General features: G+C 63.9%; 2 protein-coding genes across 2 annotated transcripts; one reads left to right on the top strand and one right to left on the bottom strand.

The window, feature by feature from the left end:
- Window positions 1-413: 413 nt before the first annotated feature.
- On the bottom strand, window positions 414-1,259 carry EMIHUDRAFT_239363 (hypothetical protein; the record flags this gene model as incomplete). The annotated part of the gene is made up of 1 exon (XM_005776011.1): window positions 414-1,259. One exon carries the CDS (start codon window positions 1,257-1,259, stop codon window positions 414-416), a length of 846 nt encoding a protein of 281 aa, XP_005776068.1.
- Window positions 1,260-7,786: 6,527 nt separating this feature from the next.
- Window positions 7,787-9,144, top strand: EMIHUDRAFT_457943 (hypothetical protein; the record flags this gene model as incomplete). The annotated part of the gene is made up of 6 exons (XM_005776010.1): window positions 7,787-8,152; window positions 8,246-8,392; window positions 8,480-8,526; window positions 8,601-8,685; window positions 8,820-9,025; window positions 9,114-9,144. The coding sequence occupies 6 exons, from the start codon at window positions 7,787-7,789 to the stop codon at window positions 9,142-9,144; spliced, it is 882 nt and encodes a 293-aa protein (XP_005776067.1).
- Between the last annotated feature and the right edge of the window lie 1,914 nt (window positions 9,145-11,058).

Raw genomic sequence — 11,058 nt, 5'->3', positions numbered from 1 at the left:
GTAGATCGCGCTCTGGGTGCGCTCTCGTACAGCGCTCTACAACGCAGGCAGTCCGTCCCGCGCCGGATGTAGAGCTCTACAGCTCTACAGCGCTCCAGAGCGCTCTACATCTCTACAGCTCTACAGCGCTCTACACTCTACATCCTCTACACCCTCCCTCAGAGGGTGGGCGACGACTAGCACCACACTCCTCTCCTTAAAATCCCTGTGTGGTGGCGGCGTGCCGTCCTCCCATCCCTCCCTTGGGTTGTCTGTTTTCTTTCTTTCTTTCTGCACAGCTGCAGGTGGGGACCCTGTCCTCCTCCCAGCCCTTGTTTTTTTTTCTTCCCTCTCCCCACGTAATGACCCACCCTGTACGGGTCTACGGCGGGATGACGCCGTGCCATCGATAACCATGGCGCACTCAGCCCCGATCAAAAGTGGTTTGGCACCGCGACCTGCGCATTCTCGTCGAGGGCCGAGAGCGTGACGCCGCCGACCACCGGCATCCCCTTGACCAGGAAGTCGCTGTCGTACTGAGCGTAGATGAGCGGGCCGGTGCTGACCCCGTCCTCCCCGCGCGGAAAGTTGGGCGGGCGCTGCGAACCGTCGAGACCCGCCCAGTCGGCCGTGAGGCGGATCTGGTACGCCGCCCAGAAGCCCGCGGGCCACCCCTCCTCTGTGTAGTGCTGCTCCACGACCACGCCCGGGCTGTAGTCCGTTTGCCGCTGCCCGTTCCGCGCCATGACCTCGTCGCCGACCTTGAAGCGCAGCGGCGGCGCCTCGTCGGGCGGGAGCAGCTCCCCCGACAGGGCGGCGGCATTGGTGCACTCGGAAAGGGCTTCCTGTCGCGCGTTCCACGCGACCACTTTTGGGTGCGCGCGCTGCGCCTCATGCAGCTCCACATACGATGTGCCAAAGAGGCTCTCGGGGCACCCCTCGCACGCCTTCATGTGCACGCCCGGAACACTCACGCCGCCGAGCAGACGATGCTTGGTCTGGAAGGCCGGATCCTGCTTCGCCGCTGGAAACGTCGAGCAGTAGAGGTTGAACAATTCTTCGCTGGGCTCCGCGCGTGCGGCCTCCTCAATCTCGCCGGCATCGAGGTAGCGTTTCACATTCTCGGCCTTCAGCGACAGCTGCCTGCCGTCTTCCAGCCTGACGCCATACCGCATGTTGTTGTGAGAGAAGCTCAGTGCGGTGCCAATCTGTCCGTTGAGCGCAGGTTGCGACACGATGCCGTTGATGACCACCTTGCGCGTGCCGAGCAGGTGCAGCATGCTCCTCAGAGCGACAGGGACTTCTGGATTCCAACTTTTTGCGGGGTAAGGTATGGTAGCGTCGGCGCCAAAAGGGTGGGGGGGTATGGTCCTGGCCGCCGGAGGCGGCCTGCTCGACGGGTGGGGGGGTATGGTCAATCGCTGGAGCGGCCACGTTACAACAGGGTTCGAACCCAGTACACAGCCGCCGTACACAGCCGCGGACACGATGCCGACTCACGGCGGCCCCGGCCGCTTCGATACTGTCGCGGGCCTTCTCGCCGCGACGCCGCCTCAACTTCGGCTCCTGGACAGCTCGCTGCCCGACGACGCCGAGCGCGCCGCTGTGCGCAGCTGCTGCGCTGGTACGCTTGCGTCGTGCGTCGCACAGCTCGACGCTGCGATTGCACCGCATGCCGTCCGCATGATGGACGGGAGGCTTCCGACAAGCGACGCTTTCCGTGGCGACGACCACGATCTCAGCAAGCTGAAGGCGCTCAAAACTGTCGCCACGATGGTCCTTTCAAGTTGCTCGACGAGAAGCGCGAGCTCATTGACGAGCCCGAGGACGGCTGCCCGAAGGGCGTCATCTCGGACGCGGACACGGACCACAACGTCTTCAACGAGTGGGGCATGTACTACAAGAGCCCCCACAACTCGGGCCAGCCGCGCAACCCCTTCGAGATGGCGCGCGCGCGCGCGCCCACGGTGGCCGCGCCGCCGCCGCCGGCGGCGGAGGCGACGGCGGCGGAGGCGGTGGAGGTGGAGGCGGAGGCGGCGGAGACGCCGGAGGTGACCATGGCGGAGGCGGAGGTGGCGCCAGCGGAGGCGGCGGAGGCGGAGGCCGTTCCAGCGGAGGTGACCATGGCGGAGGCGGCGCCGGCGGAGACCGCGCCCGCGCCCGCGCCCGAGGTGACCATGGCGGAGGCGGCGCCGGCGGAGACCGCGCCCGCGCCCGCGCCCGCGCTCGCACCGGCCGCGCCCGCGCCTGCGCCCGCGCCTGCGCCGGCACGCAAGGCCCTGGCGGCCTTTGCGGACATGCTCTGAGGGGTGAGCACGATTGCCGGCGGGTCACCTCGCGCAGACTGCATCGCGCGAACACGTGCCGCACGACCGGACGGCCTAACACGACGGTTACTGTGCGCTCGTGTGGTGGGGTGGGGGGTGGGGGGGTATGGTCCTGCTGGCCAGAGGCGACGTCCTGTGCGGGTGGGGGGGTATGGTCGCGGCGCCAGGGCGCCGACCCTACCATACCTTACCCCGCAAAAAGTCCGAACCCTGGCTGAACGCTGTCGAACTGAGGCAGGCGAGAGCGGGTGTGGTCCCCCGGGTTTGGGTTTGGGGGGGGGGGGGGGGGTCCACGCGCTGGGAATGAACCTTCTTTCGTAGAGCAGCCCCGCTCTCAATCCTAGAAGTCGAAGGATTGTGAGCAGCACTCTTCGCAATCGTAGCATCTCTGTGCGATTGTGAGCGCCTACGCTCGCAATCCTACATCTTCTAGGACTACTCGAGTAAGAGCAGCTAGCTTCCGCTCACAATGTGACTGGTGACGCCTACGACTACTACCAGCGCGCTCGCAATCCGAGCAAAGTCTAGGATTGCGAGCAGCACTGCTCACAATCCGAGCAACATGCCTCCGATTGCGAGCAGGAGCGCTCGCAATCCTACATCTTGTAGGACTATGAGGCAGCGGCGGTGCTCACAATCGTACCAAAGATCCAAGGATTGCTAGAACTGCACAGGGGTGCGCTCCCAATCGCTCCAGCCGCGAGCGCTTGTGAGTGAGCGCGCCGGTGGGGTCTCCTCACAATCCAACGGTGCTCGCACCGAGGGGACCCGCTCGCAATCCTAGTACCTAGAAGTCGTAGGACTGTGGGCCGTGTCGCTCGCAATCGGCGAAAGTTCTAGGATTGCGAGCGCTCCTGCTCGCAATCGGAAGCTTGTCGCTAGGATTGTGAGCAGTGCTGCTCGCAATCCTAGACTTTGCTCGGATTGCGAGCGCGCTGGTAGTAGTCATAGGCGTCACCAGTCATCTTGGGAGCGGAGCTGCTCTTAGTCCTAGAAGATGTAGGATTGCGAGCGTAGGCGCTCACAATCGCACAGAGATGCTACGATTGCGAGGAGTGCTGCTGCCTCACAACCTTCGACTTCTAGGATTGAGAGCGAGGCTGCTCTCAATCCTAGCCTTCTAGAAAAGAAGGTTCACCGCCACTGGGGACGTCCGTTACATGCTCATAGAGGGGATAAGGGGGGGTAGGGGGTCGGGGGTCGGGGCGGGGCCTACCCTACCCCGGAAACAGCTCGAATCCTTGGCTGTCGTTCGGCCTAAAAAAGAAGGGATGCTAATCATTAGAAACACTGTGCTGCGCCTCCCAAGCCAATGGTGTCTAAGGGTCTCTGGCACTCCTGGATGCATGCACAGTCACAACGGAGTAGCAATGTTCGGAAGTGTCCGAGCTGTCCCGAGCCGTCCCGAGCCGTCCCGAGCCGTCCCGAGCCGTCCCGAGCGGTCCCTAGCGGTCCCGAGCCGTCCCGAGCTCGTGTCCCAACGGCCTAGATGCTAAAATTCGACCGGCGGGGGCGCGGCGCTTGGGCCAGCTTCCTGCAGGCGCGGATCAAGCCATGGGAGTATGGGGTCTTGGGGACAAGGCTTACGTCGGGCAGCGGCAGATCATCGCAGAATGGAAGGGCCGGAACCTGTCCCTCGAGAAACAACGGTTCAACAAGACGGTGCAGCACTACCGTGGGCGTGTGGAGCACCTCATTGGCCAGGTAGTGGACAACCGTGTGGCTCTATGCACTACGTACGTGGCGTGGCTCGTTCACCCTGCTTGCCGCGGTCATGAAGATCGCGGCGCACATGGTTGGGCTCCAGGAAGGAGCGTATGAAGGGACCTAGGTATGATGTGTTTGGCCCGTGGCCGGTGTGCCCGCCGCACATCGCGGCGCAGTTTCCTTAGTGCTTTGCTGTTTTTGCTGCTAATCTGCAGCACCTCCCTTCTGGTGGTGTTTGCCGGTCGGGGGGGCGTCGGCACCACCGTCGTTCCGCGCGGATGTTGCAAACGGTGGCTCGGGGCGCCTATTTCGGCAGCCCCGGGGCGGGAGCCGAGGAGGGGCAGCCGTTGCGGTGGCGCCATCGCAGCTCGGCGGCGCGTGGGGAGCCGAGCGGCTCCCAGCGATCCCCCGCGATACAACGGCCCGCATCCGTCACGGATGACGCGCCCACGCTGCGCGGCGCAAGAGCGTCATATGGGGGAAGCAGCTGGTCCGCCGTTTTCTGCACTCGAGTACTTCGAAGCGCAGAGAACTCTGCTGGAATTTAGTGGGTTGGCGAGAAGGGGGGGAGAGCCCAATGTGTCACAGACTCCACACCCTATCAGGTCTGCGTTCATCTCCTCTTCCTCCGCTTTTGCCTTATGCCACGCAAGGTGCAGATCCTCCAACTCCTCAAGCACTAGTTCGAAGACGAGCCACATCTTCTCGCCTCGTTCCTGTACGCTCGACATCCCACGCAGAGCCACCCTCATCGCCGCCGTGTCCCGTGGATGATGTAGGAACGACGCAATCGCGCCGAGCGTGTGTCTGGTGCAAGAGCGTTCAAGGCTTTTTCTTGCTTACCGCAGATTACTCAAACGCCCCGGGCAAACTGAGCGAGGTCGTGGGTCGTACCAGGTTAGGCCAAACGTGCAAGTTTGAGAGCAACCCCCCCCCCCCCCCCTCCCTCCCTCCCCCCGCACCCCCCTTCCTCCCACCCACCCTTTCCTACAAAACTCTGTTGTGCGAGGCGTGAACACCGCGCCATTCGCTCTCACCTGGCAACCCTGTCTGCACGTCTCGCGCGCGCGTGAACAGGGCTCCAGGCCCCAAATGACGTGTGAGTGTTAGAGTTGTTTGGTATTGCTAAAAATCTCTCTCCTTTCCTACGCGAAGAGAGAGTCAAGAGAGTGCGCTTCGCCGTGATGAAAAAGGGGGGGAGATTTGTTTTCAAACAGAAATTTTTTTTTTTCCCCCAGGCCCACCCCCCCTCCCCTCCCCTTTCAATTGCCCCCCCCCCCCCCCCCAAAGGTCGCTGAAGCGTCCCTATCGCAAAAAAAACAAACCACGCAGTTTGACTCTGAGGCGAGCCGACACACCGTGCGGACCCGCATGCCTCTCATCACGTCCACCCTCCTCCTGTCCCTCGCCGCCGGCGTGTCGGCGCACGGCTCGCTCGTGATGCCCCAGACGCGGAACGCCATCGACCGCTTCGCGGCGCCGTGGAAGGGTGGCTACCCGACGGTTCCGGACTTTCCGGGCACGGGACGGTGGGGTCTTCCCAACGAGACCTGTGGGACGCGTCCGCCGTCGTGTCAGGAGGGGTGCTCGTGCTCCAACGGCACCGAGGCATGCGACGTTGGGCAGGCTTGCTTCTGGTTTGCATCTGGCGCCACCATCGGCTGCAAGAAGCCCGACGGCGACGGGCGGCGCGACGGCAAGCCGTGCCGGTGCGAGCGGTGTGCCAACGCGACACTCAACAAGCCGGAGTGGCGCACGGCCAATCGCAAGGCCGTCCCGCTCTCGCCGCAGGACTGGACGCGCTACAACCCTTGGAGAGCGCCGGGCACGGCGCCCATCTTTGACGCGTGCGGCATGGCGGGCGGCGGGCCCGTGGCCGGCGTCCAGAGCGGCGAGTACAACGCGACGCAGTTCGCCAAGCAGGGCGACCTCGGCTCCAAGCTACCCGAGGCGCCGACCGGCGTCGTGTGGGCGGCCGGCGGGCTCGGGCAAACAGGCTGGTTCATCCGCGCCAACCACGGCGGGGGGTACGCGTTCCGGCTGTGCCCGAAGGGGGAAGCGCTCACGGAGGAGTGCTTCCGCCAGAGGCACCTCGCCTTTGAGGGGTCGCAGCTGCTGCGGTGGAGCGACGGCCACGTCGAGGAGATCAACGGCACGTACGTCACTGAAGGCACGTACCCCGCCGGCTCGATGTGGGCGATGAACCCGTTGCCCATCAACGAGAGGGCCTTCCCCGCCAAGTGCCGTGCGGGCTTCGAGCCAAAGGTGCGCGCGCCGAGGGCGGTCGGTGAGTACGGCAGCAACCCCGGACCGTGCGCCGGCAATTGGCCGACCACCGTCAACATCCTCGACACCGTGCGCGTGCCCGCCGACACGCCGCCCGGCGAGTACGTGCTGGGCTGGCGGTGGGACTGCGAGCTGACGGCGCAGGTATGGTCGGCGTGCAGCGACATCACGATCGCGCCTGCCGACGTCGTCGTCGAGGCGTGAGCGCGGCAAGCGCGCAGAGCACGGGTTTGCGTACTACGTATTAAGTCGCTGCTGGTGCTGCCTGTCTTTGTCTGACTGTGACAGCGTTCTGTGTGTGTGTGTTATGACCGCGCAAGATAAAAGGGTGGCTAAGGGCTCTGCACGCAAGGCGCCCGCGTCGCAGACGCGGTACCATTGACAAATCTGCAATACACCCCCACACGAGCAAATAGCAAAATCCGAATACCGTGCAGGAATCCGACGATGTGGGACGCAAGCCTTCAGCTGGTGCCAGACATCGCTTCGTTTTACGGAAACCAGAACGTCCGCCAAATCCGTGCTCTTTCGGCGCAACTTGAGGGTAAGCCGCTGATCGAGCCCAGCGTGCCCGCGGCCGCCTCCCGCGCAGCAGCGCCTCTGGGGACGACACGCGCTGCGGAATCGGATCGAGCCCATGGAGGAGGAGGACGCAGTCGGCGAATTGGAGGAGGAGAGGAGGAGGGCGCAGTCGACGAATGGGAGGAGGAGGGCGCAGTTGACATTGTCGTGTCTGACTCAGAGGAGGAGTTGGGTGCTCCGGCAACCTAACCTGATCCAGAAGCTCGCCGACGTTGTCACTCAACGTGCGTCATGCGTGCTCGAGCTTGAGGGAGGAGCTCAGCTAACGCTTCGGCCAGCCCCCCAGCGCCGCCGCCCACCGCCACCCACAAAGCACCTGCTCTACTATCCCGTACCTGGCTGGCTGACGCTCACCCCCCCCGCTCCACTTTCCCCGATCATGCCCGTGATAGCACCATCACTGTCGCCGTCCTGGTTTTGAACGTGGCAGCTAGACTCTAGGAACTCGGTAGTTGTGACCCCTCGTGAGTGAGGAGCAGGAGAGAGAGCTTTGTGGTGTTGGTGTACGCAATAACGGGACAGGGTGGTTGTTCTCTCCATCTCCTCTTCTAGCTCTTAGCATGAGCTGCGCCCTGTGTCCGACCCCTTTTGCGCAGCAACACCTTAAACTTTTAGGCCCTCCAAATTCGGGTCGGAGCGTAGCGGAGTGGGCCCCGAGTTTGAAAAGGGCGACGGACGCTTGCGTCCTAGCCTCCAACAACGCCTCCCCGGCGCAGAGGGGCCCCCGGAGGGATGCACAACCGCTCCACGCCACGCCGCTTGCGGCGGTCCTCTTCCCAGCTCCGCTGAGGCCTTGCGTTAGATCTATTTCTGTTTCCGAAAACCCCACAGCAGAACCCCTCAAGTGGCCTTCGGGGTTCGGCTAACTCTCGGCGCCGCTGCCAGGCACGCAATCCCCAACGACCATGTCGGGCTACACGACTGGCTCTCTTCTCCCGGACAACGGCTTTGGCAGGCGTCGCGGCCGAAAGCGAGGCAGGTGGCGCCGGTTGCGACCGCCGGCCGCGCTTTTGATCTTTGCGGCCGGGTCGATGATCGTCTCATATTGGCTCCTCTCCGAACGCCGCGCCGCCGAGGCATCCGCCTCGCGCAGTGACTTTGACTGCGTCATCGTGCCCGGCGGCGGCCTCGACGCGGCGCGTGAGCCCGCTCCGTGGGTGGCCGAGCGGCTCGAAGCGGCGCTAAGGCACGACCACGAGACGGCCTCCTACCTCGTCCTCTCGCGCGGTACAATACACAAGCCGGCGCCAACCGACAGCCGCGGCTACGCCGTCGACGAGGCTGCCGCCTCGGCGCTCCACCTTCAAGCAGTCTAGCAGCGATGCGGCGCTCGAGCCGAGCTTCTCTCGGAGCCTTCGCCGTAGGCCCGCTACCTCGTGCGGCGAGGCGTCGCTCCGGAGCGGGTGCTGCTAGAGAGCTGGTCCCTCGACACGATCGGCAACGCGGCGTTCGCGCGGCTGATGCACGCCGACTTGGCACAGGCGAGATCTAGCCCGAGAGATCGCCGAGAGGTGAGGTCCTATCTCCGGGCGGGGAGATGGGCGGAGATAGTGCCGAGGTATCGCCGAGGTCCGGCTGATGGGCCCCACCTCGCGCAGTGGCGGCGGATGCTCGTCGTGACCTCGGACTTCCACCTGCCGCGCACGCGAGCCATCTTCGAGTGGGTGCCTCTGCTCCAGCAGTGAACGGCGTCTCTTCACAGCTACGCGCTGTGGGCAGGCGAGCCATCTTTGAGTGGGTCTTCTCGCTGCCCGACCGGGCGGGGCGGCGGCGGTCGCCTCCCGCCGAGCTCGAGTTCGAGGGGGTGCGAGATCACCCGAGACCACACGAGATCACACCCGAGATGCCCGAGAGGCGGAGCACTGCAGTTCGAGGGGGTTCGTCGGCGGGCGGGCGGCGGGCGGCGCCTCTCTCAGAGTGGGCTGCCCGCGTGCACAGGTGCCGGGGCGGGGGCTGGGCGACGAGGACGGCGCGGCGCGCAGGCGGAAGGAGGAGCGCTCGCTCGAGGCGCTGCGGCGGGGCGCGGTGTCGAGCGTGCGCGACCTCGAGGCGCTGCACCGTTTCCTGTTTGTGGAGCACGGCGCATACCGCGCGATGAGCGAGGCGGAGGAGGCGGCGAGGGAGCGGGAGAGAGCAACGGGGGCGTTGGCGAGGACTTACTGACCAGCCTGTTTCGTGTTGGCGGTTACTGGCGCGTTCGCGTTCGGCACTGTCGCGATTTTTGCTTTTTAGTTTGGAAAAATTGCAGTTTACTACGTTTTGAGCTTTTCTCTTGCAGATTTACTATATACGCGTGCGGGTCAAAAATTGCCTTGCAGATTACTACGGGGTGTGGTGTGTGGAGGGTGAGTTGACCAAGGGGTTGTGCGCCGGGCCCTCCTGCTCGGCTCCAGCCGGTAGACAAGTCTTGTCATCAACCCAGAGTAGATGGATCTGACCTCGGGGCCGATGTGACCAAGCGCTGGTGCGTGGTTTTACCTCACACACATGGTCTCACAGTGTGCCGGCAGTCGCCGAGCAGTGTCGCTCACACAAGCCGCAGCACAAGTGACTGAGGGCCAGTGAGGGCGAGCCCATCGCTGTCACAGCTGTGGCAGCCGCACAGTGGGCTGTGTCAACTGTGCAGAGCGTGTGAGCAGCAGAGGAGCTGCTCTCCAGGCTTCTGTCGCAAAGAGCTGCATGCCACCGAAAGCGCTGTCGAGGTTCGCCGAGCGCGGCGCAGGTTGAGGGAAGCCGCCACCGACGAGCGCGTTGTTCTTTTCACTCCGGACAAAAAACGCGGCACAGCGGACGGTGCGGGGCGTGCCGCAAACTTAGCGGCGAGGCGCGGGACCGTCTGTGGCGAAGTGGGTCGCGTCCCTCGATTTCCGTCAACCCAGCATCCACACCCTTTACACACCACACAATCCACCTTGCAGATTACTACACATCACACAATCCACAGCAGATTACTACACATCATACACCTAACACACATCACACAATCCACCATCTCCATCGCCTGGTCTGCGAATGCTTATCAGCCACGAAAGGAGAGCGTGGCCGAGGGCCCGTTGCGTAGACTCAATCACAAGATCCCAGAAGGGCACCTCCGCCTCTGGACAGGGTGGCCCGCCACAAGGACCCCGGGAATTGCGACTCACATGTTCCTTGCACGACTCGCCGCTTTCCACTCAAGGCTCTGCCGGCGGGTCTGTGGCCTGGCGCCTGCCAGACTGCGGGTCCAAATACCCCGGCGCTCGCGCGCGCCACCGCCCCCGGCGCGGGGTGGGATATCAGTTCGTGAGTTCTGTGTCCCCATCCCTGTGCTCCACCTTCTTCTCCCGTGTCAGTTCCCTGAGAACCCCACTATATAGCGCCACCTCGTGAGCTGTCCTGTGAGCTGCGTGCTGTGTGTCCAGCAGTCCGGACCCGGTGCTAAGGCCGGTGACAGTGTGCCTCGTGTCGGCTCCCGAGCCAATCGTGTGCAGCGTGTGTGTGTGTGTGGGCCCGTCCTCCATGCTTGGAGGTGTGTAAGACTGACTGACGAAGGCGCTCTCAATAAATAAATCGGTCACACACTCTGACGAGAGATTATACTGGGTCATGTGTCCCCACCCTCCAATATTGCGGTTGGAATGGTTTTGACGGCGAGAACGGGGATTACGCGCTTTACGGCGGCATCCACCGGGAGATACGTGTACAAGGTATCTTGACCATTTTCACAGACGTTAGGCTCCTCTTCCTGGGTCTCACACCGACACTGGGCACCGGATTCGCAAGAATGTGCGCGGCGCGCAGCGTGCGCCGCCCCCAATCAATGGGAGCAACGAGCTACCCCGCGGGACGATCGAGCTTTACCTTACATGCTCTTAGCCTTGAGCGGGCTATGCGCGCGTGTTGCAACGACGCCATGCTGAATGCAGGCGCCGAGGAGGCACGAGAGCAGCCAGTAGAGCGGCCAGAAGAGCGCGAGGAACTGCACCCAGGCAAGCTTGAGCAGCTCGGCGGTCGAGGGACGGTAGTGGACGTGCGCCGCAGGCACGCGCACCGTAAGCTCCGCCTGGGGCACGAGGAGTGGTCTCGTTTCTGGGTGTTGAAGAAATGGCTGTTCGGAAGAGGGTGCTAAGGCTCTAGTGGGTGGGTTGAGTCGCAGGGGCGTGTGAACGCCTCAAAGGATGTGGCCGCCGTGCCGGGC

The sequence above is a fragment of the Emiliania huxleyi genome, assembly GCF_000372725.1.
Source record: "Emiliania huxleyi CCMP1516 unplaced genomic scaffold EMIHUscaffold_287, whole genome shotgun sequence".
NCBI lineage: Eukaryota > Haptophyta > Isochrysidales > Noelaerhabdaceae > Emiliania > Emiliania huxleyi.
Note: the sequence above shows the minus strand (reverse complement) of the source record. Positions and strands in the feature narration are given on the sequence as shown.